Source organism: Ochotona princeps, chromosome 14, assembly GCF_030435755.1.
Source record: "Ochotona princeps isolate mOchPri1 chromosome 14, mOchPri1.hap1, whole genome shotgun sequence".
In the NCBI taxonomy this organism is placed as follows: Eukaryota; Metazoa; Chordata; class Mammalia; order Lagomorpha; family Ochotonidae; genus Ochotona; species Ochotona princeps.
This window is the reverse complement of record NC_080845.1, coordinates 168,345-196,221: the sequence shown is the minus strand read 5'-3', so window position 1 is coordinate 196,221 and position 27,877 is coordinate 168,345. Positions and strand designations below refer to the sequence as shown.

Sequence of the window (27,877 nt, the reverse complement as noted above, 5' to 3'; positions counted from 1 at the left end):
GGGTTCCAGAGAGCAGGACAGAGGACCAGGTCCTGGCTTGGGGGCCATAGCGACACCATGCTGTGTACTTCCAGTACCCACGCAGCCAGGGCGATGAGGCCCCAGCTGGTGGGGTCACCTCGGCAGGGTGCAGGACGGGGCCATGACCCTGCTGCTCCAGGACAGATGGGGACACCTACAGGTAGGTGGCGATCCTGAACCAGGGCAAGGAGCCAACGTGGTGACAGGGACCCACACCCCGAGAGCCCAAGGTGCCAACACAGGCCAGCGGTGCCCACTCGTGGGAATGTGCCCTGCTGGGTCAGATTATCCGGGTGTGGGCAGCACAGTCCTGAGTGAGAGGCCTCCTCCCAGCCCTTCCTGGGCTTGCCCTCGTGGGTCAGGTGGGCTGAGCACCCCTAGCCCAGATGGCCCCGAGCCGGGCGCAGGCCTTTCCCTCAAGGGCCTTGGCAGTGGGCCTCAGCACCCCCAACCCACTGGCCACCTCTTGGCACCCTCTCCTGATGAGCTGCCAGGGTACCAGGAGCAGGTGTGGCCATAGACTGAACCATTGGCCAGGGAGGTCCAGGCGACCTCAGACGCTCACTCTAGGTGCCCTGCTCGGCGGTGAGTGGTCTTGTGGCAGCCAGAGCTCTCCGGGACCCTTCTGTGACCTCCCTCCCAGTGACCTGGTCACTGGACCCAGTTCCCACACTGGGGGAGGGGCCCAGCACTGAGTGAGGTGCAACTAACAAAGCTGTTCGGGTGCAGGAGGGGGCTGGGGGAGGCACGGGCGAGGGGCAGGGGGCTGGGGGAGGCACGGGCGAGGGGCAGGAGGGGGCTGGGGGAGGCACGGGCGAGGGGCAGGAGGGGGCTGGGGGAGGCACGGGCGAGGGGCAGGAGGGGGCTGGGGGAGGCACGGGCGAGGGGCAGGGGGGCTGGGGGAGGCACGGGCGAGGGGCAGGAGGGGGCTGGGGGAGGCACGGGCGAGGGGCAGGAGGGGGCTGGGGGAGGCACGGGCGAGGGGCATAAGGGGCTGGGGGAGGCACGGGCATGGGGCAGAGGGGGAGTGGTCTCTGGCCCCCTGTTGCTGCCTGGTCAGGTGACCCTGTAACCACTCCCCAGGGGGGTGACTGCTCTTACTGAGGGTCCCATCGAGATTGGCGATGTGGAGCTGTTCCTGGAGACGCCACCCAGCCCTCCTGCCCCAGGAGCAGCCTGACCCTCAGCCAAGGGGGCGGTGGGAAGGATCCCATGGGATGGGAGGCTTCCTGGGCCCGTCTGCCCTTCTCTGCCAGGCCCCGGGCCCCTGCTGGTCCTGGCAGCCCAGCTCTCCTGCCCCCACATCCTGGCAAGGCGAGGCCCAGCCCCTGGGAGAGCATATATGGGTCTGGCAAAGGCTCTGGGTGAGCAGCCAAGGGAATCCTGCTGGGAGGCCCCCTCCCCTCGAGCCTGCAGCCAGTGCCCGGGTCACCCACCCTCCCCTGGGACTCCTGAGGGCTCAGTCAGAGCAGGTCCTGCCTGGAGGCCCTGGGCGGGCACCGAGGCCAGGCACGGACCGTTCCCTGCTCCCCTTCCGGAGGCAGCACTGAGGGCAGGCTGGACGCTGCCCGTCCCAGTCCCAGGCTGGGAGCATCCCTGCACCCTTCAACCCTTCCCTGGCTGGCGGAGCTGGGGTCCCTGTCTCCCCAGGTCCAGGGGCACAGGAGGGGCCAGGGCAGGGGGAGTGTGGCCTCCCAGGCTGCCTGCCTGCCTCTTCCCTCCCTGCCTTTGGCCGGTTCCTGGCTGTGGGCTGAGCAGTGCAGCCCTGTCCAGGCCACAGTGGACACTGCTGGGATTGCCAGTGACCTCATCTCCCTGGGGAGCCCATGGCTCTGCCGCCCTCTCACAGCCTGTAGGGCTGGGGCACAGTCCGCCACCCCCTAGCCTGTTGCCGGGCAGCAAGGGGTGCCATGGGCTGGGCTCATCCTCTGCCCAGACCCCAGGGGCACTGTGTGCCTGGGCTGCCCATGCCAGACAGGGTGCCATGGAGGCTGCCAGGGCCCCTGGGAGCTCTCGGGTACACTGAGGCCCTGGGGCCCTCACCCTTATCAAGCATGAGGCCACCCCCAGCCCGGCTCAGTGCAGCCATGGGCGGGGCTCCCACCTCTGACAGCCGATGATGGGGCTGGCACAGGTGACCTGGGACGGCGGGGCCATCAAGGTACGTGTCGTGAACCGACTCTCCTGCACCTTCACAGTCGGAGTACACGCTCGGGGGGCCTAGCAATCCCACCTGTCCCGCACTGCCTGCCCAGGACCAGATGTGGACCAACAGGGTCCCGAGAGGGGTTGGGCCAGCACACGCCTGTCCCTATACCACAGTCGCCTGGGAGACTGGAGAAAGTGGGGGTGCCCCCCAGCAGGTAGGGACTTGCAGGGAGCCCAGGTGCACAGCTGGTTGTCCAAAGGCCACCGGGCAGTGAGTTCCCGCTTGTGTTATAGGACAACGGTGTAAACACACGGGGGCAGCTGTCATAGGGACAACTCCCCCAGGGAGACACCCTGGCCAACAGCAGGCTCCGATGCCAGCTGCTGGGTCTCTGGCAGAAGCAGAGCCATGGAGTCTCGGGAGGTGGCCACTGCCTGCTGTCCAACACGGGAGGACTCTGTGACCAGATGGGTGCCCATGCGCAGGAGACATGGGCACTGCGGGGGCCCTAACACCGTGCCCCGCCAGGCCCCCAGTGAGCAGTCCCCTGCTGCAGACCGCCCCAATGAAGCCACCCGGAAACTGACCACCCGCTCTCCTGCACCTGCCATGGGCGGAACGGGGGACCGGGCACGCACTGACCCGGCGGACAAACCCACTGTGCCCGGGACAGGGCATGGATCCTGTCATGTGCTGACCCTGGTGCCCGCTGACCACGGGGGCGCCCGCTTTGGCGTCTGCGGGGGATTCTTCTGAAAGCTCAATTTGTGTTCTGACAGTTTCCAGTCTCAAGTGCTCTGTGGGGGGCGGGGTGGGAGGTGCAGGCCGGCCCAGGACCCGGGCTGGCAGGAGAGCCGCCCAGACCCGCCGCGCACGCGCCAGCCGGGGGCTGCCAGGGCCCGTGTTTACCGAGCTGGCTATTTGCGGAGAAGCGCTGCCCGCGGAGCGCTCGGTGCGGTGCGGGGATTACCGCCCTGCACGTGATCCGCTTGCCCAAGGGCACAGCCCCTGGGAGAATCCATGAAGCCTTGGGCGCCCGGGCGGTCTCCAGGTCCCCAGGGCTGCGGGGCCGCGGGCTGGAGCAGAGCCGAAGGCCAGACTCCCGACCCCAAAGGGCTCCCCAGCCACGGGCTCCCCTCCCCATCACGCGTCACGCGCCTGGCCCGACCCCACCGAAACTTCGCATCCCCAAGCCCCGAAGTTGGAGAGCGCGGGGCGCGCGGCCTCCAGCACCGCGGACAGCGGCTGGGTGGTCCCTACCTGTCGTCGCTCGGCGGGGGCTGCTCGCCCAGCAGCAGGTCCCGGAAGCGGTAACGGGGCGGCAGGGGCAGCACCTCCGAGTCCCTGTCGCTCATCTTGAGCCCGCAGCCGAGTCCACGCTGGCGCTGGGCCTCCTGCGGGCACAGGCGGGCTGGCGGGCACCCCTCAGCCGCGGGCGCCCCCGCCAAGGCGCGCGCGCCTCGCTCCGCCCAGCCCGCCGGCCAGCAGGTGCCCCCCGCCGGCCCTCTCCCCTTCCTGCCCGTCCCTGTCAACACTTCCACAGCCTCAGCCCCTCCCCAGTCTCCAGGTGCCCCCTCCCCACTGCCACCTGCAGATCTTGGCTATGCCTGACTGTGTGTGTGGGGGGGGTTACCCAGCACCAGCCACTCTAGTATGCAAAGCTTAGCAGCCCCAGGCATTGTGACCCCCGGCTGGCCAGCCTGAGGACCTGCAGGCTGGCTGGGGGACAAGGCTCACCCCAAAGCACCCCCAGTGCTTGATGGGGGACCTGGAGGCTCACAAGTGGCCTCTGTACCCCTACCCCACCCTGCAGCCCCCAGGACCACAGTCCTGGGCCAGACTGCTCAGGGCTCGGGGCTCCAGAGACAAACTCCCATCCAGCAGTTACAGGAGGGGCGTGGGGACAGCCCGGGTCACTGGGGGTCCTGGCCAGGCCATACAGGCGTCTCCCAGGCTGCTGCGCCTTTCCTGTCCCTGTCTCCACCAGGCTGGGCTTCGGCCATGGTCGCTCACCTGCGCTGCCAGCAGAGCCATGTCTCTGGCCCCCCGGGCAGAGGTCGGACCACCCAGAGCATCACCAGCACCTGTCGGGGGCAGCTGACGCCCCATGTGGCAAGCAGAGGGGGCTGGGGCTCAGCAGGGTAGAAGGCTCAGGCTAGCGCCCCTGGCTCTGTCCTGGTCATGACTTGACTGTCCCCCAGCAGCCCCTGCAGGACGCATGTGAGGGCACTTCTCCCTGCCCTCCCGGAGCCTGTGCCCCTGGGCTGGGCAAGTTCCACAGCAGCCCCTTAATAGCAAAAACCCCGTCTGGGAAGGGCGACCCCCTCACCATGGTCCTGCCAGGGGGTGCTTGAGGCAGAATGTCCCTGGTCTCTTCCAGGCTGGGGGTGTGGGCAGGCGCCAAGGGTAGGGTCTCCCCCTGCCCCGACCACACGTGTCCTTGAAGGGAGTGACCAGCAGAAGGGCAGAGCGAGGGTGGGGGTGCTGGGCCTCGGGCAGGTGCAGAAGCCAGCGCCAGAGCCTGCTGACCATGCTCCGCTCCCTGCCGTGTGGAGGGCCGGGGGCGGCACTCAGTGGGGCCCAGGTCACGGTGGCCCTAAGCAGCCCTCCCTGCCCTTCCTCACGCAGTGTCCCCACGGCTCCCACCCGAGGTGAGTGGCAGGCGCTGGCTGAAGCACTTCCTCCAGGGTCCAGGGGACCTGCAGTGACCGTCCAGGAAGCGTTCCGAGTGGCAGGTGGCTGCCCTCCCATCCCAAGAGGTAGCTCAGGTTGTGCAGAGGATGCTTCCACTGGTGTGCTGCACGTCCCTGTCCACCGTGTGTCCCTGTCCACCGCCACGTCCCTGCCCACTGTGTCCTTGTCACGTCCCTGTGCAGCATGGCCCTGTCCACATGCCCTGTCCACTGCAGCCTCTGTCCCACCCTGTGTCCCTGTCCACCGCCTGTCCTTTCCACCACAGCCTCTGTCCCACCCCTGTGTGTCCCTGTCCCACTGTGTGGCACGTCCCTGTCCACCACATGCCCCTGTCCACTGCCATGTCCCCGTCCACTTGTGTCCCTCCACCACCACGTCCCTATCTACCGCGTGTCCTTGTCCACTGCAGCCCCTGCCCCCCTCCAGGTTCTGGTGCCTGGCCTTGGCCTCGGGGCGCAGTCTGGGCACAGGGTGTCCAGTCCCGGGACAACTGCCCGTCCCCTCAGGCACTGCTGTGGCAGCCTCCCCCTGGCCCAGCAGGGCCACAGCCCATGTGGACGCTGGCCAGGGACCAGGGCTCCCAGGGGTCTGGACCACAGCCTGGTGCAGGAGCGGCAGGGCTGACCAGGTGCTCCCTCATGGGGGCGCACTGCAATGACCCCCCCACAGCACGGCAGGGAGGGCTGGGGGCTCCTCCAGCAGGGCCTGGGCTCATTGTGGGAGGAGGGGGACACAGCTCACACCTCACCCCCTTCCCACAGCCACCTCCCCACGTGACCCAATGGCCCCAGGGGAAGTCGGGGACCCCGAGGCCTCACTTGGCCAAGCCACAGGGCTGCAGATCCCCCAAGCCTGAAGTGTGGCTATACTCAGACTTGGAGTGCCAACCTCTGCCAGTCCCTCCCCACACGGCCACCCAGCCTGGACTGAGTGCTCTGCCAAGCCTTGGGCGCTGCAGCACCTCATGTACCATGGCTCGAGGCTCGGCTGCTGGAACTGGGGCCATGGCGGGGCTGCTGGGGGGCCGCGAGGAAAACAAGGTTGGTTGGCAAGGCACCAGGGCAGGGGGCCTCTGCCAGCAGCCGATGCCCACAGCTGCCCTCCAGAGATGAGGCCACGCCCCGAGACGTCTGATGGTCCCATTGAGAGGTGGGTCCTGGGGACACCTCAAGCCTCCTCTCACACGTCCCTGGCTGCGATGGGGTCCCCCACACCCTGGCACCAGGCCCAGGACCTGTGCGCCAACTGGTTTTCTCTGGGGAGGGTCAGCCAGCCATGGGCATCCGGTGGAGAGATGGATGCCCGTCCCCATCATGGTGTCAAACCAGGAATAAGGCTGGCAGGAGGCGCTGGCAGCCAGAACGGGGGTGCAGGAGCCCCGCACCCCACAGACGCAGCACCAGGCAGGAGGAAGGGCTAAAGCGCAGTCAGTGGGAGTGGCGGTGGCAGCTGTGACCCCCGCCACCCACACGGGGTGGGACAACCTAGGCTCTGGCTGACGGGACCGGGAGGGGTGGAGCAGGTGTCGGCCCTGCGGGATCCGCGCCCCAGGACTGCCAACTGCACAGCAGGAGGGGCGCCAGAAACGGGCAGATGGACGGCCTGCAGGAATTGTTGTATTTGAAAGGCAGTGTTAGAGAAACAGCAAGATCTTGCCTGCGCTGGTCCACTCCCTCAGCGGCTGCAACGGCGGGGCAGGGCCGACCCTGGGAGCCGGGGCTCTATCCGGGTCTCCCAGGCAGGTGCAGGGGCCCAAGGACTTGGGTCAGTTTCTGCTGCTTTCCCAGGGGCATTAGCAGGGAGCTGGACGAGAAGTGGAGCAGCAGGGACTTGAACAGGTGCCAGCCCTGGAGCAGTTGATGACATGACAGTGGTACCCTCCTCCATGACACGTCTCTGCAGGGACACCTGGGCATGTGTGCGGGCACAGCCTCACTCAAAGCAGACCTTGCCAAGAGCCGGACATCCGTTAAGCCGGGCCTGGCTGAGGCCACGCCCCAGGCTGCTGTGGGCGAGCAGCTCCCCGAAGGCCCGTGTGGACACAGCGCTGCCAGTGCAGGAGGCACCTTGATGGGTACTTATCACCACCCCACCGTCACCTGCCCGCAAATGCTCCCCCACACCATTGCCTCCCCCCAAACACTCCCCCACACCATCGCCTCCTTCCAAATGCCCCCTGACACCATCACCTCCCCGCAAATGATCCCCCACACTGTCACCTCCCCGCAAATGTTCCCCCCACACCATCACCTCCCCGCAAATGCTCTCCCCACACCATCACCTCCCGACAAATGCTTCCCCCAACACTGTTGCCTCCCCCTCCACACTGCCTCCTCAACACGCTCCCCTACCCACAGCAGAGGCTCCTGGACTGGCCAGGAGTGGGCAGGGGAGGGTGGCCTTCTGACCACACGGGATGCCTGTGTTGGCAGCTACCTGAATTATGAACACCAAGGACTCAGGCCTGGGGCCCCTGCCCCCATCCCAGCCCCCCACGGAACCAGTCACGGCTGCCCCGATCCTGGGGAGTCTGCCCCTTGGGGTTAGCATTTGAAGGTCAGGAAAGAACTCTCCCAGGCTCCCTCTCAGAGCTCACACAGGGCCAGCAGTGGCTAAGCAGGTTAGGCTCATGCGCAATGCTGGTTTGAATCTGCTCACTCCCCATCCAGCTCCCTGCTGATGGCCTGGGAAAGCAGTGGAGGACGGCCCTGACTCTTGGCCCTGCACCCGCATGGGAGACCTAGAAGAAGCTCCAGGTTCCTGGCTTCGGATGACTCAGCTCCGGCCGTTGTGGCCACCTGGGGAGTGAACCAGCAGACGGGAGATCTTCCCCTGTCAGTTTCCCCTTCTCTAATTCTGCCTTCCAGATGAACACGTCACCATTGCACCTGGGCTTGGGGGTGACCAACACCCCTCACCTGTTCCTGTGCAGGCCGAGCTGCCCGGGAGCGTGAAGGGTGCACGGCTCTCGGCAGGTCAGGCACGTGCACTCACAGATGTGTGCAGACACACCCTGGTGCACGCATGTGTCTGTGTGAACGTGGGCAGCCTGGCCAGTGCCAGGCAGGGTCCGAGCGTGAGGTGCTGCCGGGAGGGGCGGAGCTCTGGGCCGGGTGCCAGGCGGAGAGAAGCTGCTGACCTCGGCAGAAAAGCCCAGTGCTTCTGGAGCTGTGTGTGGGCGGGCGTCCCCAGGTGACACCAGCCTCGCGGTGTGGGCGGGTGGCAGCTCCCACAGCTCCTGAGAGGCATCCAGGCCCACAAGGACAGCTCTGTGCACACGGGTGGGGTGATGCCAGCGGGGACGGCAGGCGCTGGGGCGGGCCTCTCAGGGGCTGCCGACAGTGCACACGGGCCACCTGCCTTAGCTACCAGGATGCATGGCCGAGGGTGAGGTGCGCTGGGCAGCAGTGGTGCCTCTGCAGCCCAGACACCCTTAGGGGCACTGGGCTGGGCTCATGCTTTGGCCTGAAGACCCAGGCCCCCAGCCTGGACCCCGATCAGCCCTGTTGGGCCACCCCAGGGCCCTGGCTCTGCCCAGGGGTCAGCAGGTGGCAAGAACAGGTGCCAAATCCCTTGGACCCCAGGCTCCAGGACCCGGAACCCCGACCCAGCGATCACGGATCCCTCCGGTGACCCTCGAGCAGCAGGGGTGTCCACAGCCACGGCTCCCAGCTCTGAAAGCCCAAGGTATCTGCACCATCGACTCAGCTCGGGGAGCAGGGGTGCAGACAGGGACCCCGCCTCCCGAGGCCCCCCCACCCACCTGGGGCTCTCTGCCTCCTGAGCCCCCCCAATACTCCCTCCGGCTGCCAGTATTGGAATGACCCCCTTCCCTTCCTGCCCTGCCCCAGTGCACCTGCAGGCGGCGCTGCTGACCACCTAAGGTGGTGTCCCCGCTGTTCTGCCCTGCCACAGGCCAACACCCCGAGGCTGCAGGGCCGAGCGCTGTGGCGGCAGCACGGTTCCACACATGGTGGCCTGTGCAGACTCAGCCCTGCCTGGGGACCCTGGGGCACCACCATGTCTCCCTCGCAGGAGCCACACAGCCTCTGAGGCAGCAGAGGGCCAGGCCACTTGGAGCCCAGCCCCGGGGCAGCCGGGGTATGCGTGACCTCAGGGTCACACAGGCTGCGGGCACCCCACCCCAGCTCTCACATCGGATCCCTGCTCCCACAGGTGCCCGCGCGTGCTTGGCAGGACCTAGGCCAGACTTCATTTCAGGAGTTCCCGGCCCATCACCCCGGACGCTGTACCAAGTGCAAGAGACCAGCAGCTGAGGCCCAGCAAGCCCCCAACTCACCCAAGTGCAGAGCCGGCTGCGTGGGGCTGACTCACCCCCGACCCCGGCCCGCCTGAGACCCCAGCCGCTGTCCCTCCTGCCAGCCAGCGCCTTGCTGCATCCTGGGGCCTTCAAGCCTTTCCCACCGCCAGGGCAGCGTCCTGCTCCCCTAATACGGGCCTCTGGCCAGCACAGGCCCTGGCCCGGGGCCAGACCCAGCCAGCAGCTCCCGGTGCACCAGGCAGGTAGTGCGCCCTGGAGGAGGGGCCGTCGGGTCACTGACGCCAGCTCCACGTGCCTTCCTGTGTCCCTGGCTGCTGAGGTCAGCAACTAAGCCTGGGGACGAGTCACAGTCCCGTCTCCTGGACCGCTGAGCAGCGGGAGGGGGCTTCCTGGCCTTGCCCTTGTGTTCAGGCTGTGGCCCATGGGCCACGCAGCTGTGGCCGCTGCTGAGGGCTACTCCGCCGCTCCCTAGGTTGCTGCTCTCTGCTCCGAGGCCCCGGAGAACCTGGAAGTCCGTGCCCAGTATCCGGCAGCTTGCCGGCCTGCAGGACCGCCCAGACCAGCCCAAGGTCCCCAGAAACACAGCTGCCACGGGGTCCCCTCCTGCAGCCTCGCCTGGATCCCTGCGGCTGCCGGTTGCCGGGAGGTGGTGCTGCGGCCAGCTCTGGGGCGTCCTGGAGACTCCAGCCCCAGCGAGACCAGGCCCACGTGCCCGGCCAGGGGCAGGGAGCCGACAGCCCCCGGCCCTGACCACCCCCTCCCCGCAGCCGGGCTGCTCCGAGGGCAGCGCAGCCACCTCAACCCCCTCGAACGAAGCGGCCCCCTCGGACGTTCCCCTGGCCCCACCTCAGGTCCCTGCAAAGGCCCGTGGCGCCGTGCTGGGCACCACGCTGGGCACGCGGCCCACGGAACTGCAAAGCCAAGCGGGAAGCCCCTCACCCCAGCCCCCTGCCCGTCCCCAGCGGTCAGCATGTGAGGCCAGGCAGGGGCGGAGTGCGTGGCCCCGGCAGACCCCAGCCGCAGGCCCAAAGCCCACCCCGGCGGGCCGCAGGGGCTGTCCGGCTGTGGCCCCTGGGAGCCTGGGCCAAGCAGGGGTCGCGGTGGCGCCCCACGCAGGCTGAGCCCCTGGCGGGGGCCCGGGACAAAAGCCCACGCAGGCGGGCCGTTCCAGGCTGCCTCGCCTCGGCCCACAGAGGAAGTGGGCGCGGGACCCAAGCCCACCCGCTGGGAGCTGCCTCGAGCGGCCCCACTGCTGGGGCAGGACTCACCACCTTCTGGCAACTTCTGTAAGCGAGGGCCAGGTGAGCCAAGGGGCATTCCTGGGGCAACCGCGGAGGAGGCCCCAGGAGCAGAGGGGGCTGTGCGTGGGGAACATGGGGCGCACGTGTGTGGGGTAGGGCGCACGTGGGCAGGGCGCGCGTGTGTAGGGCGCACGTCCATGGGGCGGGACGCACGTGTGTGGGGCGGGGCCCTCGCGTGTGGGGCGGGGCCCACGTGTGTGTGGCTGGGCGCACGTCCATGGGGCGGGGCGCACGTCCTGTGCCGGCCAACCAGAGCTCACGCAGGGGCTGTAGGTGGTGGACGCAGCGTGGACGCAGCGTGGACGCAGTGGTGTCGTGTTGTGGCGCGCGTCCATGGCGTCTTGGAGTCCGGAACCCGACGCGGGAGCCCCATGCTTTTCTGTCTTCCGGGGGTGCAGGTGAGCGGGCTGAGGCCGTGCCCGCGCTGCCCGGCCACGCTGGGCTCCGGGTGACCCAGGCCTGTCCTCCCGCAGCCCCCCGAAGACCGCCTCCGGGCTCCTGGTGGCTTTCTCGGGGCTCGTGGAGCCCCGCGCGCCGGGCCGGCTCAGCAGCGGCTCCTCCGTGCGCGGCGTTTCCACTTCGGAGGGTGCAGTGCCCGGCAGGGCCACCCCTGCCGCCAAGGGTCCCGGCGTGGGCCTCCCGCGGAACGTGCTCAGCGAGAGGGAGCGCAGGTGGGCGCTGCAGGCCGCGCGTGGGCCTGGGCGGGAGCCGAGGGCGGCAGCCGTGCTCGCCGGGGCAGGCCATGGGGCAGGGCGCGGGGCACCGAGGGCCCCCCGGCTCAGGCGCCTCGTCCCGCGCAGGAAGCGCATCTCGGCGAGCTGCGAGCGGCTGCGGGCCCTGCTGCCGCAGTTCGAGGGCCGGCGCGAGGACATGGCCTCGGTGCTCGAGGTGGCCGTACAGTTCCTGCAGCTGGCCCGGTGCCTGGCGTCCGGCTGGGAGCAACCTGGCGTGAGTGGGCGTGTGGCCCGGCCCGATCCGGGTCTCCCCGTGGGCCAACCCCCCCACACCCCATTTTCCCTAACTGTCCTCCCCAGACCTGGTAGCCCCCCCAGTTCCTGTGCACGGGGTCCCCAGGCTCTGCCAGCGTTGGGGCGCGTCTGGGTCCTCTCCAAGATGAGCTCGGCTCTGGTGGCTTGCTGCACGTTGGGCAGACGAGCTGGCCGTGGCACCGCAGGTGGGGAGGTCCTGGTCCTCTGCCAGCCTTCTGCCATGCCTCGCCGGCGTCCAGCTGGTGTCCGGCTGGGTTCTTGGGTGCTGCGGGGGGGGACTGCGGTGCCACCAGCCGATTTCTGTTCCATGTGTAGACACTGCAGCTTCCCGTCTCTGCAAAGGACGCGTGGAGCCCATGGTGCCAGAGCATCCGGCACCTGACCCTGGCCAGCCAGAGCCCAGCCACCAAGCCCAGCTCCGAGGCGGGCGCTCCTGGGGAGACGGCGTCAGTGCCTCCTGTGGCCCTCCCTCTCCCCCTCCCAGGGACAGCAGCGGGAGGGTGGGTCCCAGCAGCGGGAGGGTGGGTCCCAGCAGCGGGAGGGTGGGTCCCAGCAGTGGCAGGGTGCAGGCTTGGGCCCAGGACCCCTGGGATGGAGGAGAAAGACCTGGTTCTGGGAGGGGTCGGTGAGCAGTGGGCAATCTGAGATAGGGTGGTGTGTCGGGGAGGCAGGCTGGACCCCCCCGGGTGCTGCAGCCCTGAAGGGCTCAGCACCCCCCCCCATCTGTGCGTGTCCAGGTGGCAGGACCCCCACCTGAACGCAGTGCTGGGCACGGAGGAGAGTAAGAGCTCGCCGGGCCTGGTGAAGGGGCTGGATGTGCTGTCCCCCAGCCCCGGTGAGTGTCGGCTGGGCTGTTATGGGGGCTGTGCTTTGGGCGGTAGGGGTGGGGAGCTTGGCTGTCCAGAGCTGCGAGGTTTCGGGGGACCCCAGGGTCAGGTGTGGGATTTGCACTCCCCAGAGGCTCTCAGGAACTGGGGTGTAGGGAGGAGCTGGGGGCTGCGGGCATCTTGCAGGAAGGAGACCTCCCCCAATCCCTGATTGCCGGGTCCAAGCCGGCCGTGGTCCCCAGGGCTGACCCCCAACCCCTTTCCCTGGGCCCTTGGTCTAGGGGGCAGGACAGGGGTGACCCACCTGCCTTGGTCTCTCTGCTGCCCCCGCCCCAAGGCCTGACTCCTGGCCAGCCACTGAGGCCACCGCCCTGGCAGCCCAGCTTGGGGCAGCTGGCCGCCTCCGAGGCGAGGGAAGAGGCCCCAGGTGTGCAGGGCCCGGCTGGGCAGTCGCTGCGGGCCAGGGGTGCTGCGTCTCCAGGGAGAAAGGCTAAGGAAGCCGAGCTGGCCCTGCCGCGTGTGCCCAGCGCCAGGTGCGTCTCCCCGCAGGGGTGTGGGTGCGAGTGTGTGAGGGCACCCTTGCATGCCACCTGGCCCTGGGAGCCCCCTGCCCTCAGCCAGGTGGGCACGGGCCGTCACATGGTGTGGCCCGCGCGGTGGGTTTCTGGCCGTCATGGCTGTGGACGAGCGGTTGCTGAGCTGGCCCTGCAGGGCCATGGTGGGGCGGGGAAGAGAGGGTAGGGCTGTGGGGTGCCCCAGGGGGACCCTGCAGGCCACTCGGACTTGCTCATCTCTAGGTCTGTGCCGGGACCAGATGTTGAGGAGGGGACGTCTTTCCTGCTGACCGCTAGCCCCGACTGGTGGCTGGGTGAGTGGGGGCTGTGTCCAGACCCCGCTTGCCGTGTGTCCTGGCAGGGCAAGGATAGTGTGGCTGCACAGACAAGTGTGTGAGCCAGCGTGCTGGCCAGGGGTGTACTGGCTGCCTGAACCTTGGGGTCGGGGCGTCTTGTGAGAGCTGCCCACCTCGGCCAGGGCCTCTGGGGAGGCAGGGTGGCCGCGGGGCGGGCTCGGTGACTGCTGTGTTTGTTCCCAGGGTCCCTGGATGGCAGAGGCCGTGGTGCCCCCAACTGGGCGGCATCCAGGAGCAGCCTGCTGACTGGGATGGAGCCAGGCTTCCCGAGCGACCCAGAGCCTGGTCCTGGCCCCCAGGAGCTCCCGGATGGCCCCCTGGAGCCCTGGGGCTCAGACGTCGGCAGCTTGGGCCTGGCCCTGAGGGAGGAGACAGACAGCATTTTCCCAGACTTCCTGGCCTGCTAGTGGCCGGGCCCTGCCCACCTGGACACCCTCAGTTCCATACTATGGATCCCACCCATCTGAACCCCCCTGGCACTGCCACTCCACCAGCCCTGGCCTGGGCCCTGCCTTCTGGCCTGACCTGAGTGGCGGGTAGCTATTAAAGGCGAAGCTGTGTTGTCCAGACCCGTTGCTGGCTGTTTGTGGTGTGAGCATCCCAGGCAGGTGGCTTCCGTGCTGGTCCTTGCCAGCTTGGTATCCCAGGTCCCTACGGAGCCCAGCCCTGCATGGGTGGCAGCTCTTGGGGTCCAGCGGATGGGCTGGACCACTGTCTGCCCTGTGTAGGGTCCTGACCCTTCCCCCGGCCCAACTGGGGTCCCAGCTCTTAGTGTAGGCTGCACAGATGATGCCCGATCCCGTGTGCGTGAGCAGACCCGGCCCTCCCAGTAGAGGCAGCCAGAGGCTGTCCTGTGCCCCGGTCTAGAGACCCCAAAGCCAAGGTCAGCCTGTCTTCTGGGGCCAGATCATAGGACACAGCCGGAGTGTGGGCTTAGAGCCGCTGCCCCAGCAGCCCCCCACTGCACGCCATGCAGGTTGGGGAGGTGTCTCAGGAGGGACCCCGAGCACCAGCTGTGGGCCCGTCCTCAGGCCTCCATGCCAGAGCCCCTGGATCCTGTGCCCCAAGGGTCCAGCTGTGGCCTCTGCCATGTCTCAGCTACCCGCAGGCCGGCTGGCACACATGCTCCTGGCGGGGGGTGTACGTGTGCTGGCCCACAGAGCCAACACTGTATGGCCTTGTGTGCCCACCACGTGCTGCTCTCTGGAGTAGTAACTGCCCCCCCCTCCCAAAAAGCAGGATCCAGCCTCTGCCTGGTAGACACAGCGTTCAGGGAGGTGAGGGTCCGGGTAGCAGGCTTGCCCTCTGGAGGGAGCTGTCCGCTGCTGCCTGGATGCCCATCACAGGCTGGGCTGGGTGTACACCCTGGGCCTGCGTATGGCCCCCCAGCTCCATCTGGGCCTGGGGGTGGGAGGGTGGGCCATGAGGGAGCAGCCGGCCCTATTTCTTGTGGCCGGGCTGGGTGCCCCTCAGCCCCTGGGGTGGTGTTGCCCATGGCCCCTGCCAGTGGTGTGGGTCAGTCTTGTGTCTCCGCATGTTGCCAGGTGACACTGCTCAGGGTCACTGCTGCCCTGGCCCCGTGGGGGCTGTTGTGTCTGAGACTTTGGAGAGCAGTGCCCGGGATCTGCCAGCCCATCATGGGGTCTGCCAGCCCTGTCCTGGGGGTGCAGGGGGTCTGGCAGCCATGTTGGGGAATGCCCAGGGTCTGCCACCCCATTGCAGGGGTGCCAGGGGGTACATGGTGGCTGCCAAGGGCGCCTGGGTCTGCCGGCCCCATCGTGGGGAGTGCCAGGGGTGCCTGGTCTGCCAGCCTATCATGGAGGGTGCTGGGGGCAGGGCAAGGCCTGGGCAGCAGTGACCCTGGACGGGTGCCGTGTACAGTTTCTGCGGTCTCTCCTTTGGGCTTCCCTGCCTTCTGTGCTGTCTGGGCTGGAACCTGACGGTCTCTGGGGTCCCCTGTGAGCTGGCTGTGTCACGCACCCCTGCTCCCTGCTCTCCTGCCCTAGGCGCTAAGCAGGTGCAGGCCCGTGGTGGCTGAGCACCATGCACCTGTTGGGATGCTCGGCCCGTGTAAGGTGCACAAATGTGGGGGAGTCCTGCTTGGAACTCCACGAGCTCCTGGGGCTCACCTGGGCACGTTCCACTGTCCTCAGGATCACATGCTGCAGAATTGTGCGTCTGCCACCCTGTGTGGTCCTGCCACAAGCTGGCCCTGGGGACGAGGCCTGAGGGCTGGAGCTGCCGGGGGAGGCTGCCTGGGGCCTCACTCCTGTGGTGGGCAACAGTTGAACTGGTCCTGCCCACAGGCAAGGGCTGTGCCGGGGTGAATGCCCAGCTCCTGCCCCTGGTCACCTGTTGGGGGTCCACCTGGTGCCTCCACAGGCTTCCCTGCACTTGCTCACCCACCTCTGGCTGTGCTTGTGGGCTGCCATGGCCCCTGCTTCCTGTGGCCCCTGCTAAAGGGAGGGACCCTGAGCCACAGGCTGACACATGGATGCGCCCTCCGACATTGGGCAGGCCAGCCACGAATGCCCGGCTGAAGCTGGTAGTGGCAGGTGCGTCCCAGCGGCGTATCCGTGCGGCGGCCTCGTGGGACGGGCCTGGCTGTGGGTTGCCGCTCTCATGTCCCCTTACTGTAGGAACTGGAGTCCTGTCTCCTGGCGAGCCCCTGGGGCTGTGCTGGGTAGTCACACTGGGGCATTGCCACCCTCTCGCCACCCCGGGGTGCCTGGCCTCAGCTCCCCTTCTTGCCTGTGGCTCCAGGAGTGTGTGTGGGAGCAGCTGGGGGATCCTCCCGTGTGGCCCCTGGGCTGTGGGTGCCGAGGGCTGCACCTGTTGCTGGGGTCCGTGTGGTGGGTGTGGAAGACGTGTGTGGAGTATTGTTCCATGTGGTTCCATTGCAAGCAGGGCCCGGCGGGTGTCTGTCTCTGCAACCACCTGACTGCAGCTCCACCCCTTCTGCACGGACACCGGACAACCCCGCCGAGACCTCTGTGATTTGTTTAGGCGTTGTCTGCCTCTGCGGAGTTAATGTTTATTACCAATGTGAGCCTGGAAGTTGATGTTAGCCAAAGGGCCTTTTACTATTGCTGCCCCATTGACCATGTGCTAATAGGGGTGTTCCGTCCCAGGTGCAGTGGGAAGCTATTCTTCCCATCCTTCTTTGGTCTTTAGCTCCCTCCTTCTGTGATGCCTTTCCTCCCTTGACTGATTCACGATGAAGTCGTAGAATGAGGATTGTCGTAGGAATGTGTTACTGGTTGATATGCACCGTCCATTGAGAACTTCCTGACCACAGGGTCAGGATGGATAACACCCTGCTTTAAGGTGGAACAAAGGGCAGAATTACCCTTGGAAACGCCCCCTTGACCATGACGTAAAAAGTCTGAGCCAGAGCTTGTGACGGCTTCTGTATAAATAAAGACACAGCTTTCCCGCATTGTCCAGTACAATCCTGAAACCGTAGTGGCCCGATCCTCTCCTCTTTAGGCCTCCTGCACGCACCCTTCTCGAGTTCTGAACTGGGCTGGAGCTGGGCTCTGGCACTGTGCCTGCTGTCCGGGTGGGTACTGGCTCCTCCTGCAGCGTCCAGCTGGAGGCTGTGAGACACAGTCATTCCTGTTGCTCCTATGGTGGTGCCATGTGGCTCTTGGGAGTCTCACTGGGGAAGGTTGGTCACAGAGGACCTGAGGGGGCGTGGACATGCCATACCAGCTTCAGCCAGGGGCAGTGACTTGCAACCCTGGGCTGTGTGGGCAAGGAGGCGCTGGGGCTCACCCATTCTGTTACATTGTAACCCAGCGTCACATCGGCTGCTCCCTGTCCCCTCCCTGCCCTCATGCCCACTGGGCGTGGAACAAAGTCCCCAAGCCTGGTTGGAGGGAGGATGCCGGGGCTCTGGCCGGGGCTCTGGCCGGGCGCCTGTGTGGTGGGAGGGTGGGGGTGTGGTTGGTTGTGTTAGCCTTGTGCGTGTACGTGTGTCCAGCCAGGCCTGTTCCTCTGCAGTGCTCAGAGCAGCCAGCAGACTGCAGTTCCACAGGGGTGAGCCCACACTGCCCCCCGGATTCCGCTATCAGACCCTCTCTCTTGTTCTACCCCCCAACCACTGTGGCGTCAGCCCCCTACTTACACGTTGTGGACTTGTCTATGGAGGACGCTCAGCTGTAACTCCTAACCTCGGCATTAAAACCGCAGGTCATCTCCCACGCCGCCTGTGTGGTCCTGTCACCCCCCGTAAATCGAGACCCCTCAAACTTGGGGCAGCCTGAGGGCTTCTGGGGGCACACTCAGGAGAGGGGGTGGGAGTGGCCCCAGCCGTGCCCTGGCACTGACCGCTGTCTCTGGCCACAGGGAAAACGGTCAGTGCCAGTGAGACTACGTTGTGGTCCACAAGACAGACATGAAGGACGTGTACACCCTGGACTGGGGGCCTGGGTTGGCAGGCACTGGTGGCCAGCCCCAGGTTGGAGTTGGGGGCAGGCACCCCCGGGTTGGGTGAGCACCCCAGGGTCGGGTGGCCCAACACTGAGACAGCTCTGTTCCATGTGCCCGCAGACGGGGCCACAGCAAGCTCTGCCTGGTACAGGCAGCCCCCACAGCTACCTGGTCATGTACAAGTTGAGTACAGGCGTAGACCAGCAGGACGCCTGAGCTGCTTGGTGAGTGCCACCCACTGCCCTGGGAGGGGGACCTGAAGGCAGAGCAACCAGTGGCCAGGTTCCAGGCACGTCCACCCCCTGCCCCCTGCCTGCCTGGCCACACCCCTCTGTGCTCCCTGCGGGCTGCACACCAGCCCTCCCCTGCTGGGAGGGGAGCCCACTGCCCCCCCACGGCTCTGTGAGGGTTCTCCTTTGTTCCTGGACTGGTTGGGGGGTGACACTTCTTCCAGCAATGTCTATGTCCCTTCCTTGGTCTCCACCCCTCCCCCAGTGCCCCTGCACCCAAGTCCACATAGAAGCCCAGACCAGGATGCTGGGACCCCTGGGCCTCTGACTGGGAGCCTCAGGCCAACACCTGCTCCTTGCCTACACCCCTGTCCCCTGCAACCATGGCTCCCACCCCATGGCTGGCAGGGCAGCCTGATAGCCCCGTCTCATCTTGGCAGGGGCAGGGCGGGGGCTGACAGGAGGCGGCCTCCTTGCCTGAACCCCTGGGCTGCCTGGGGGCTGGGCTCTGGGGAGTTGGGCTCCACTGTCCATGTGCAGGGTCCTGGTGGCACCTGCTGCTCATTGCCTGCTGACAGAGCGGGTGCAGGGACAGTATGGGCACGGTGCACGCCGTGGGCCCCTCTCAGGAAGCATGGAGTGAGTGGGATAGTCACAGTGTGTACCGGGGTGTGCCTGCTGCCCGTGGCAGCTCCTCCTGGGTGTCGTGCTGGCCAGACCCCACTCCCTCCTCTACCCCAGGGGCCTGGGGGTGACGTCTGTGTTCTGTGTCCCTCCTGTGTGGCCCCTGCCTGGCTGTGTGTCTGTCTTCCCCAGCCTCGAGCACACGCAGCTGTTTGCGACCCAGGTAGGCTACTCCCTTGTCCCCAGTCCCACAGAGGCTGTCCAGGGGGGTGGCGGGGGCCTGGCCTGGGACGTTGGGGCCGGGGAGGTTCAGGGACCGGAACCACCTTACCCCGGGGGAGTCTTCTCAGCCCCAGGGCACCTCCTCCAGCCTGGGCCTCGGGCCTTTGCCCCTTCTGCGTGCTCTGGGTCATGTCCAGCCCTGACTCCGCATCCCCTTATGGGGTTAAACTCAGGGTGCAGGCCAAGATCAGGGGGCACAGGACGGAGGTGTCCCTGCCCAAGTGTCTGGATGGCTCTCTGAGACCACCAGCCGGTGGGGGGGGAGTCCCACGGCATCCTGGGAGATGATAAGCAGGTTCCTGGGCCCCAGGCTAGCCTGAGCAGGGGTCTCGTCGCTGGTTCTGGGGTGTGGGGGGGCAAACCTTCCAGGAGTTGCCAGGCTGTGTCCCTCTGGTCCCACGGGTTCAGTCCCTCCATCTCCTCTCCTCCTGTGAGCTCAGCCTCTGTGCCTTTCCCTCAAGGGCCTGGCCAGCGTCGCCCTCTGTCCACGTGGGCTTCCCGGCTAGCTCTGGGCGCTGGCTTTGAAAGCGAAGGTAGGACAGCATGGTGTGCTGGTGGACACACGCTGGGACACGGCCTGCGCTCCTGTCCATCCTGGACTCGCACCGTCCTGCTTTTGGCCCCCGAATGTCCCTGGGTGGGGAGAACCCCTGCCTGCGGCTGACCCGGGCAGAGCCCTGGTCACCTGTGTCACCCCCGGGGAGCCTCCAGGGTGCCTGCGCCTGCACAGAGGCAGGGAGGCGGCAGGGCTGACATGGGGGACCTGTGGGGGGCAGCCCTGAGGTCCCGCAGCACACGGCAGCAGCAGGAGGAAGAAACGTGGCTAAGGAGGGGCCGCCAAGCAGAAGGTTAAACGTTAATCAAACTTGCCAGGGGCAGATCGCAGGCGGCCGCGCGTGCAGTGCCATCCCCAGCAGGTGCGGGAGGGTGGGGTGTGTGCTCCTCGCGAGGCGGGCAGCCCAGGGCACTGCACCCAGCACCCTGGAAAAGCCCACTGCCGCCTCGAGCTCTGGCACAGTGAGCGTGGTGACAGACGCAGTAACAGTGTCGCGTGAACCCATGTGGGTCGCCAGGTACTCAGTGATGTGCGTTGCTTGGAGGGCTCAGGGCCAACAGAGAGGGACAAGGGAACAGTGGCGTGCTCAGAGGAGTGGGCCCCGGGGACGCCCCAGGCTCCTGCCCTGGCCTCATACTGTCCCCTGCCCCAGGCTGCCTGACTCTCTTGTTCTGAGACGTTGTTTATACAATTTTCAACTTTATTTTGCTGGTTATGAAGTCTGTTTAAGAGGTGAGGATTACAGCCACCTGTGAGCCCATGGATGGAGTGGGTGGGGAGGGGAGCTGCTGAGGGAAGTGTCCACCTTCCTGAGTGGCCAGGACGCGGGCTCGGCTGTGATGCTGTGCAGTGTAGGAGGAAGGACCTGGGGGTGACTTGGCTGAGAGGAGGGTGAGATTTACACAGTGTGGGGGAGGTGTGACCCAGTTCTGTCCACCCTCTGACGGGTCCCTCCCCGAGCTGGAGACCAGCGCTCGGTGCCCAGGGCCAAGCTCCCAGGTGACCATCCAGAGAGGCTGTTGCTTTGCTGGACAAGAGCTGAGAGCCCCTCTGTCCCAGACAGGCTCCTCATTGGTCTCTGTGTTTACACTGCAAGGCCTATAGGCTGACCATGGCCATCTCTCACAGAGCGACCACAGACAAGAGAAGTTGCCATGGACATGGCCTGACATGGGTCAAGCTGCTTCTGTCTCCACCCTTGGTGAGGGCCTTGAGACCCCAACAGAACATTCCACGATTCCTGACACTGGCTTCGACGTCCTAACTGGCCCCCCACTGACTGATGGTCTTGGGAGGACCGCTGTCTGCCGAGTGGTGGCTCTGGGGGTGGCAGGCTTCCTGGACAGATGCCACACCCACTCCGAGCGAGCGAGGGTGGGGGCATGGCTCTAAGCCGTGTTACCACCCGGCTGGAGGCTTGGCCTCTCACACCGCAGGCCTCCCACCGTCTCTGAGCGCTCAGGAGCTGGGGTCACTGCAGCTGAGTCCATGGCAGAGGGACAGATGTGCCCAGGAGCCATGCTGAGGTCGAGCACCAGGATGGGGCGGGGGTAAGGGTCCTGGAGTGCAGCTGGGTACCCTGGACTGGACCTGGGAGGTCCAGGGACAGGCGGAAGGCAGGGCGGCGGGAGCTGAGGGTCCCGCAGAAGGCAGAGGACAGTCCCGAGCCAGGTGGGCGAGCGGCCCTGGCTGACCACAACGCTGGCTCTGGGCTGCAAGAGCAAGACACTGCCCCATGGCCACTGCTGGACACTGGACCTGCCCCACAGGGTGGACATCGAGCCTGACCCCTGCATTGCTGGCACCGAGCCCCGAGCCCTCGGCTGCCTCTTCAGGGACAGCCAGTGGCTGGGGCGGGCATCACAGGACTGTCAGGTCCAGGCGGGGCCTGTGGCCACCCCCTCCAGCCGGATCCTCCCCACCGCACTGCCCGCTCCGGCCAGCGGCTCACCTACAGGACGGTCCAGCTGCCACTCTAGCGCTCGTGGTAACAGTTATCTGAGGAACAGCAGAGGTAAGGACGCACCTTGGACACACCCGCCCGTCGGGCGAGGGGTGACTGGCCAGCCCCTCCCAGTGCCCTGCACCTGAGAGCCCCACCTTGGCCCCTGAGGAGCAAGATGGTCCCGGGGTCCAGCCCGAACCTCTTGCAGGCTTCCTCAAACCGCTTCAGGAAGGGGCTGCTCAGGTGGGGAGTGCGCCCTGGGGACAGAGAAGGACCACGCATGTGGCATGTGGGGGCCCCACCACACGTGTGCACAGGGGAAGCGGGACAGGCACCCACCGTACAGCGCCAGCGCCTGTGTCTTCGTCTGGCCCTGCGTGTTGTTCAGGTACAAGATGATGAACAGACTGTAGTCCGTCTCCAGCACCAGCACCCGGTTGTCACCCTGGTCTGGACGCAGGATCCACTCAACCGGGCCCAGACCTCCCCTCCCGCCCCCCCAGCTCCCCGGTGGGGACGGCGCCAGGCCGTGTCCCTCACTTCAGGGTCAAGGTGTGTGTGTGCAGCCTGGAAGTCACCAGCACGTGGCTGAGACCCGGGCCGACCGGGAGCCGGGCACTCACAGGAGATGAGGTATTCTCCGTCCTTCCCTGTCCTCTGGCCGATCATGATCACAGGCACGCACTGGCCCTGCACCCTGGGAGCGGGCAGAGTGGGCTCAGAGCACAGTTCGGCCCTCCCCTGGGGACAGCGCCCAGGCCGGGACCCCCGCGGACCCGCCCCTTGGGGTTCACCTGAAGCGGAGGTCGAACTTGAGGCTGCCGTTGTCCAGGTGCTCCAGGCGGCGCACGAACACGCGCAGGTCCCCGTGCTCCCTGAAGCGCGTCAGGTTGCTGGAGGCCACGGAGATGGAGTACCAGATGCCAGAGACCTGGGACCGAGCCCGGTGGGTGTGATGGCCCGGCAGGGCTCCCCCGGTCCTGCAGCCTGGCCACCGACTGCTGCGCCTCCCCTGGTCCTGCAGCCTGGCCACCGGCTGCTGCGCCTCCCCTGGTCCTGCAGCGTGGCCACCATGCCTCCCCCGGTCCTGCAGCGTGGCCACCGGCTGCTGTGCCTCCCCTGGCCCTGCAGCCTGGCCACCATGCCTCCCCCAGTCTTGCAGCCTGGCCACCAGCCGCCGCATCTCCCCTGGCCCTGCAGCCTGGCCACCAGCCGCCGCATCTCCCCTGGCCCTGCAGCCTGGCCACCATGCCTCCCCCGGTCTTGCAGCCTGGCCACCGGCTGCTGCGCCTCCCCTGGCCCTGCAGCCTGGCCACCAGCCGCCGCATCTCCCCTGGTCCTGCAGCCTGGCCACCATGCCTCCCCCAGTCTTGCAGCCTGGCCACCGGCCGCTGTGCCCACCCTGGCCATGTTGTAGTTGTTCTGCACAATGCTCCTCAGGTTCAGCTCCTGGGCAGTGGTGGGGCTCGGCTCCAGCCCCGGCCACAGCCGCAGCAGCCCCAGCAGCCCCAGCAGCAGCAGCAGCAGCGCCATCCTGCCCCGGTGCCTTGCCCTGCAGCCGCCCTTATGGCCCCCTCCACACACAGCCTGTGTGCCTGGGCCTGCGGTCAGAGCCCCCACGGCCACCGCCCTCGGAGACCCGAGAGGGGGGCCTGTGGATGCTGCCCTCCAGCTGCAGGTCCCCGCCTTGAGGGGGGGAAGGGCGGTTCCCAGCCCCCCGTGGGTGTCCAGCCCAGGCCTGCCTGACTGTGGTGCACTGCTGAGTGTGGGGTGAGGATTTCAGGCGGCTGCAGGACTGTCCCCCACCTGCGGCCTGGCCTCTTCCTGGCTATGGGAGACAGGAGACTTCCTCAGAGCAGGGGTGGACACGGAGGCAGGAGGCAGCTTCCTGGGCCCGGGATGGGCACAGAGTGACCCTGGGCATGGGCCACTGTGGCAGGAAGTGGGCGTGTAGACGGACATGGCTCCCACATCAGAGCCTTGTGCGGTTGGAGGTCAGCGAGCCAGAAAGGAGGACGGTGGCGTATGGTCGGGCCTGCCCCAGCCAGCCCAGCCTGCTTCCCCGCGGCCACCTGGCCGCCTCATTGCGGCGCCTGGCAGGAAGTGCCGCCTGCAGCCCAGACTTGGTGCCCTGCCCACCCGCTCCACTCAGCTTGTCTCAGACGCACCGTCAGCGCTGTCCAGTGGGCCTCGGAGGCTGGCCAGCTGTGCAGTCGGGGGCTTGAGGGACTCTCAGAGCCCATGCTGGGCCTGGCATCTCACCCACTGCTCACCCAGCAGGCCAGCTGTCTCTGCCCACCTGGCTGCCTGCCGCCAGGCACGTGCAGGGTCAGTGCTGGCTTCCAGGGAAGGTTCTTCCCGCAGAAACACCCGAGTGCTTTGTGAAATGCGTTACTAGGAAAGCATGCACAGATTTCACAAAAGCTCCTTAAAAACTTATTTGAAAGTCCAAGTTCCGCGGCGGGGGGGCACCATCTTCCATTGGGAAGACCACCTTCCACTCCCCCAAAGGCCAGACTGAAGCCAGGAGCTCCATCCGGGTCTCCCCTGTGGACGCAGGGTCCCAAGCACTTGGCCCAGCCTCTGCTGCTTTCCCAGGCGCCATCAGCAGGGAGCTGGGTGGGAAGTGGAGCAGCCGGGGCTTGAACCGGCGCCCATGTGGGATGTTGGTGCCGCACGCGCAGTGCTGGCGGCTTTGAGTTTCTGCATCAGAATAAGCTTTCCTTGTAATTCCATTTCTCTGTGGACTTTTTGGAACTCCGTGGTGGAGCCGAACGTGGGGACCCCCGTGAGGCAGGCGGATGCTGGACAGTCACGGCACCTGCCGCGATGACAGAGGTGGCACCAGGGGCCAGCCTCAAGCCCTCGGGTCTAGGCCTGGGAAGGACGGTGTTCCCCCAAGGCTTTGGGGACAATTTCGGACCCAAACTAAAACGCACAGGGGACAGTGCCAGCCGACAGCCAGCTGGGCTGGTTCACTCCCCCCACGGCCACAGCAGGCAGAGCTGGGCCAGGCAGAAGCCAGGAGCTCCGCCCGGGATCCCCACGTGGACGCCAGGCCTGGGCTGTGTCCACCCGCCTGGGTTCACGGACGCCGGCAGCTCGGTGGACTCCCGGCTCCCTGTGTTACAGATGGGGGGCTGGGCAGCCCCGGACGGAGGGCGTCCTGCGCACGCCCACTCACACAGAACCCCTTCAACCCAGCAGGTTCTGCAGCAGGTCCGTGCGCTTGCGTCATCAAAGGAGTCCGGTGACGTCACGGCGGCAGAAGACTGGGGCCAGAGCACTGCACCAGCAGGACCTGGCTCCGGAAGACGCGGCCCCCACCTCGGCTGACCTCGGCGCCCAGGCCAGGTGAGGGGGCTCGGGCGGCAGGGAGACGCGCCATGCGGGGTGGGGAGCCGGGCTCAGACGCGGTGCACCCCAGAACCGGGGGTGGGGAGCCGGGCTCAGACGCGGTGCACCCCAGAACCGGGGGTGGGGAGCCGGGCTCAGACGTGGTGCACCCCAGAACCGGGGGTGGGAAGCCGGCCGCCGCCAGACCCTCCTGTGAAGCTGGGGGCGGGGGCTACAGAAGGGGAGCCTGCGGTGAAGTCTCATAGAGCCCCCCAATGCCACTTAGGGGTCCCCTTGTAGAAACAGGCCCCTGTCTAACTCAGCCCCCTTGTTCAGGGGTGCGACCTGCAGACTCCCACTCTGTTCAGGGGCACAGCCCCCACACCCCGAGTCCATTCTCCCGGCCTGCAGGTGGGAGAGCCGTCCAACACACCTCTCTGTGGGCAGCAGAGTGGACAGCAGCTAGGGGCCCAGGGCTGGGAGGTGCTCGGCCCGACCTCCCTCCAGCAGGCAGAACATTCTAGAAGCAAGCCCCTGGGGCCAGCGGTGCCCAGGTTGCCAGGCTGGGATGCGCTCCAGGACGAGGATGCTGCTGCTGACCGCCTTGGTGGTGTCCCTGACGACGCTCCGGCACCACCTCAGGTACCCGGGAGCCGCCCCAGGCAGTGGGCGACGTGGGAACCAGCTCAGTGTCAGAGTTGCTCACAACACCAGCCCTGCCTTTTGGCTTTTCTAAAGCCTTCTACTCAACAACCAGAGTCTTCCTCACCACTCTCTCCCTGTGAGGGTCAGGCCTGGCATGGCCGCCCCATGGATGGAGAGGTACTGCCCACTGGTGCTCCTGCAGCCCCGTGGGGCAGGGGGACGGGGTAACCCACCTCTCTGTCCCAGGAGCCAGGGGCAGGGGGACGGGTTAACCCACCTCTCTCTGTCCCAGGGGCTGGGGGCAGGGGGATGGGGTAACCCACCTCTCTGTCCCAGGAGCTGGGGGCAGGGGGACGGGGTAACCCACCTCTCTGTCCCAGGAGCTGGGGGCAGGGGGACGGGGTAACCCACCTCTCTGTCCCAGGGGCCAGGGGCAGGGGGACGGGGTAACCCACCTCTCTGTCCCAGGGGTCAGGGGCAGGGGGATGGGGTAACCCACCTCTCTGTCCCAGGAGCCAGGGGCAGGGGGACGGGGTAACCCACCTCTCTGTCCCAGGGGCCAGGGACAGGGGGGACGGGGTAACCCACCTCTCTCTGTCCCAGGGGCAGGGGGACGGGGTAACCCACCTCTCTCCCAGGGGTCAGGGGCAGGAGGACGGGGTAACCCACCTCTCTCCCAGGGGTCAGGGGCAGGGGGACGGGGTAACCCACCTCTCTGTCCCAGGGGCCGGCACCTGGAGCTCCGGCTCACAGACTGGTTTGACTCCAGGTAAGGGCTGCCCTGCCTTGGTCTGAAGAAACAGTGATGTCCCTGAGTGGCCCGGCTGCTGCCCAGGGAGGCGTCCTGAGGGTGAGCCCCGGGCCCTCAGACAGCTGGGCCAGAAGCTGCCGCCAGCATGCCAGGCTGCCCTGCACGGTCTCCATGGAGGCAGCCAGGCCCCGAGCACAGCCTCCCCTGGGAGCCTCTGCCCGCTTCCCACCAGGCCACTGGAGGTTGGCCGGACATTCGGTGCCAGTAACAGCACTCTCCCCTCGCACGTGTGTTTGTCTATGGATCAACTGCCAAGATAGGGGGCCGGAGACATGGCACAGCGCGTTAAACTGCCACTTGCAGCAGTAGCATCCCATATGGGCACAGGTTCGAGTCCCGGCTGTTTCCCATCCAGCCCACTGCTCAGGCTGAAGCCCACCCACCCCGGGGGGCCGTCAGCTGCCACCTCCCAGGCACCCGAGCAGGAAGCTGGCAGGAAGTGGAGCAGCAGGCAGAGAACTGGTGGGATGGGGTGTTGCTGGTGGCACCCCGCCCCACCCCCCAGTCTCAAGCCAGCCCCCTCTGGCCTGCTTGTAAAAGGGGGTGGCTCCGGGTCCTGCCCTCCCCCTCAGGGGCTGGTGCTGGGGGTCCTTCCCGCGTCTGGGGGTTCCGCAGGAAGCGCCCGGATGTCATCACCACCACCCCCTGGCTGGCGCCCATCGTGTGGGAGGGCACCTTTGACACACAGGTCCTGGAGAAGTTCTACCGGCGGCAGAACCTCACGGTGGGCTTGGCCGTGTTCGCCGCGGGCAGGTGGGCGCCTCCAGCCTCGCCCCCAGGCCCGGGTCGGGGGGCTGGCCGCCCCGTCCTCCCCTCGCCCACCGCGGGTTTGCGCCCCCAGGTTGGCAGAGGAGTCGCTGTTGCTGTTCCTGCGGCTGGCGGACGCGCACTTCCTGGCGGGCCACAGGGTCGTGTTCTACGTGCTGAGCGACAGGGAGCTGGCGCTGCAGGACGTGCGCCTGGGCCCGCTGCGCGAGCTGCGCACGCTGGACATGGGCGACCGGCATGAGTGGCCGGAGGCGCAGCTGTGGCGCATGCGCAGCCTGGGCGAGCACATCGCGCAGCGCATCCAGCGCGAGGTCCAGTTCCTGTTCAGCGCCACGGCCGAGCAGCTCATCCAGAGCGCAGTGGGCGCGGAGGTGCTGGGCGCCTCGGTGGCGCGGCTGCACGCCTGGTGGTACTTCCACGGCACCAGGAACCTGCCGTACGAGCGGCGGCCAGCCTCGGCCGCCTACATCCCCTTCGGCCAGGGCGACTTCTACTACGACGGCGCCCTGGTGGGCGGCACGCCCCTGCGCCTGCTGGACTTCATCGAGGAGTACCTGCGGGGCGCGGCAAGCGACTTCCAGGCCGGCCTCAACAGCACCTACGAGAGGTACCTCAACAAGTACTTCTTTGTGCACAAACCCAGCAAGCTGCTGTCCCCCGAGTACGGCTGGGACACCACCTTCAACCCACCGCCCCAGATCCGCTACGTCAAGGTGGCGCAGCAGCCCCGGCGCAGGTGGTGACCGCTGCCGAGCGCGCTGCAGCCTCCACCCCAATGCGCCCGGAGCTCCCAGAAGCTTCTCCACGTTGCTTGCTCGCGGCGGGAGGGCACCCAGAGGGGCTGGCCAGCCCGGAGCGGGTGCTGGGCAGAGAGCCCGCCCGGGCGGGCCAAGCAGGCGCTGGCCGAGCCTCAATAAAGGTGTGCTCTCCCAAGGTAGTGGCTTCCTCCCAGATGGCGGCCGCCCCGCGCGGGGTGGGTACTGGCCTCCACAGGGTCACGCCCCGTTGGCCAGAGGCCTGCCGCCTGGGGGGGGGGGGGGGAGGCCTGCGCAGGTGGAAGAAGGGGCGCAGCT

General features: G+C 67.1%; 4 protein-coding genes across 4 annotated transcripts in view; 2 read left to right on the top strand and 2 right to left on the bottom strand.

Annotated features, from left to right (window-relative positions):
• The window catches only part of KCNT1 (potassium sodium-activated channel subfamily T member 1), a 29,248-nt gene extending 25,075 nt beyond the window's left edge, over positions 1-4,173 (bottom strand). Inside the window, exons 1-2 of the mRNA XM_058672838.1 lie at positions 4,111-4,173; positions 3,431-3,564 (exon numbers count right to left, since the gene is read on the bottom strand). Of these exons, the coding sequence (XP_058528821.1) occupies positions 3,431-3,564; positions 4,111-4,173 (197 nt within the window). The remainder of the gene's footprint in view (positions 1-3,430; positions 3,565-4,110) is intronic.
• Positions 4,174-10,780: 6,607 nt separating this feature from the next.
• SOHLH1 (spermatogenesis and oogenesis specific basic helix-loop-helix 1) lies at positions 10,781-13,643 on the top strand. Its single transcript, XM_058672837.1, has 8 exons — positions 10,781-10,845; positions 10,921-11,118; positions 11,248-11,395; positions 11,752-11,882; positions 12,174-12,271; positions 12,601-12,796; positions 13,061-13,131; positions 13,357-13,643. The coding sequence occupies exons 1-8, from the start codon at positions 10,781-10,783 to the stop codon at positions 13,578-13,580; spliced, it is 1,131 nt and encodes a 376-aa protein (XP_058528820.1). The 3' UTR covers positions 13,581-13,643.
• A 7,536-nt stretch (positions 13,644-21,179) lies between these two features.
• LOC101532965 (epididymal-specific lipocalin-9) lies at positions 21,180-22,777 on the bottom strand. Its single transcript, XM_004593637.2, has 6 exons — positions 22,646-22,777; positions 22,039-22,175; positions 21,868-21,941; positions 21,584-21,694; positions 21,400-21,501; positions 21,180-21,297 (listed from the first exon to the last, which is right to left on the bottom strand). Exons 1-6 carry the CDS (start codon positions 22,775-22,777, stop codon positions 21,275-21,277), a joined length of 579 nt encoding a protein of 192 aa, XP_004593694.2. The 3' UTR covers positions 21,180-21,274.
• Positions 22,778-24,574: 1,797 nt separating this feature from the next.
• On the top strand, positions 24,575-27,555 carry GLT6D1 (glycosyltransferase 6 domain containing 1). Its single transcript, XM_058672477.1, has 5 exons — positions 24,575-24,598; positions 25,088-25,222; positions 25,950-25,994; positions 26,652-26,789; positions 26,878-27,555. The coding sequence occupies exons 2-5, from the start codon at positions 25,149-25,151 to the stop codon at positions 27,545-27,547; spliced, it is 927 nt and encodes a 308-aa protein (XP_058528460.1). The 5' UTR covers positions 24,575-24,598; positions 25,088-25,148; the 3' UTR covers positions 27,548-27,555.
• Positions 27,556-27,877: the final 322 nt, after the last annotated feature.

Bases quoted from the DNA above. Each gene is read 5' to 3' on its own strand.
- LOC101532965 (XM_004593637.2), bottom strand. From the start codon at position 22,777: ATGGCGCTGCTGCTGCTGCTGCTGGGGCTGCTGGGGCTGCTGCGGCTG. The intron at 22,176-22,645 runs GTGGGCACAGCG...GCTCGGTCCCAG, and splicing joins ACAACTACAACATGGCCAGG to GTCTCTGGCATCTGGTACTC. The intron at 21,502-21,583 runs GTGGGTGCCTGT...CTCTGTCCCCAG, and splicing joins ACAGGCGCTGGCGCTGTACG to GGCGCACTCCCCACCTGAGC.
- SOHLH1 (XM_058672837.1), top strand. From the start codon at position 10,781: ATGGCGTCTTGGAGTCCGGAACCCGACGCGGGAGCCCCATGCTTTTCT. The intron at 11,396-11,751 runs GTGAGTGGGCGT...TTCCATGTGTAG, and splicing joins CCGGCTGGGAGCAACCTGGC to ACACTGCAGCTTCCCGTCTC. The intron at 12,797-13,060 runs GTGCGTCTCCCC...GCTCATCTCTAG, and splicing joins CCGCGTGTGCCCAGCGCCAG to GTCTGTGCCGGGACCAGATG.
- GLT6D1 (XM_058672477.1), top strand. From the start codon at position 25,149: ATGCGCTCCAGGACGAGGATGCTGCTGCTGACCGCCTTGGTGGTGTCC. The intron at 25,223-25,949 runs GTACCCGGGAGC...TCTCTGTCCCAG, and splicing joins ACGCTCCGGCACCACCTCAG to GGGCCGGCACCTGGAGCTCC. The intron at 25,995-26,651 runs GTAAGGGCTGCC...GGGGTTCCGCAG, and splicing joins ACAGACTGGTTTGACTCCAG to GAAGCGCCCGGATGTCATCA.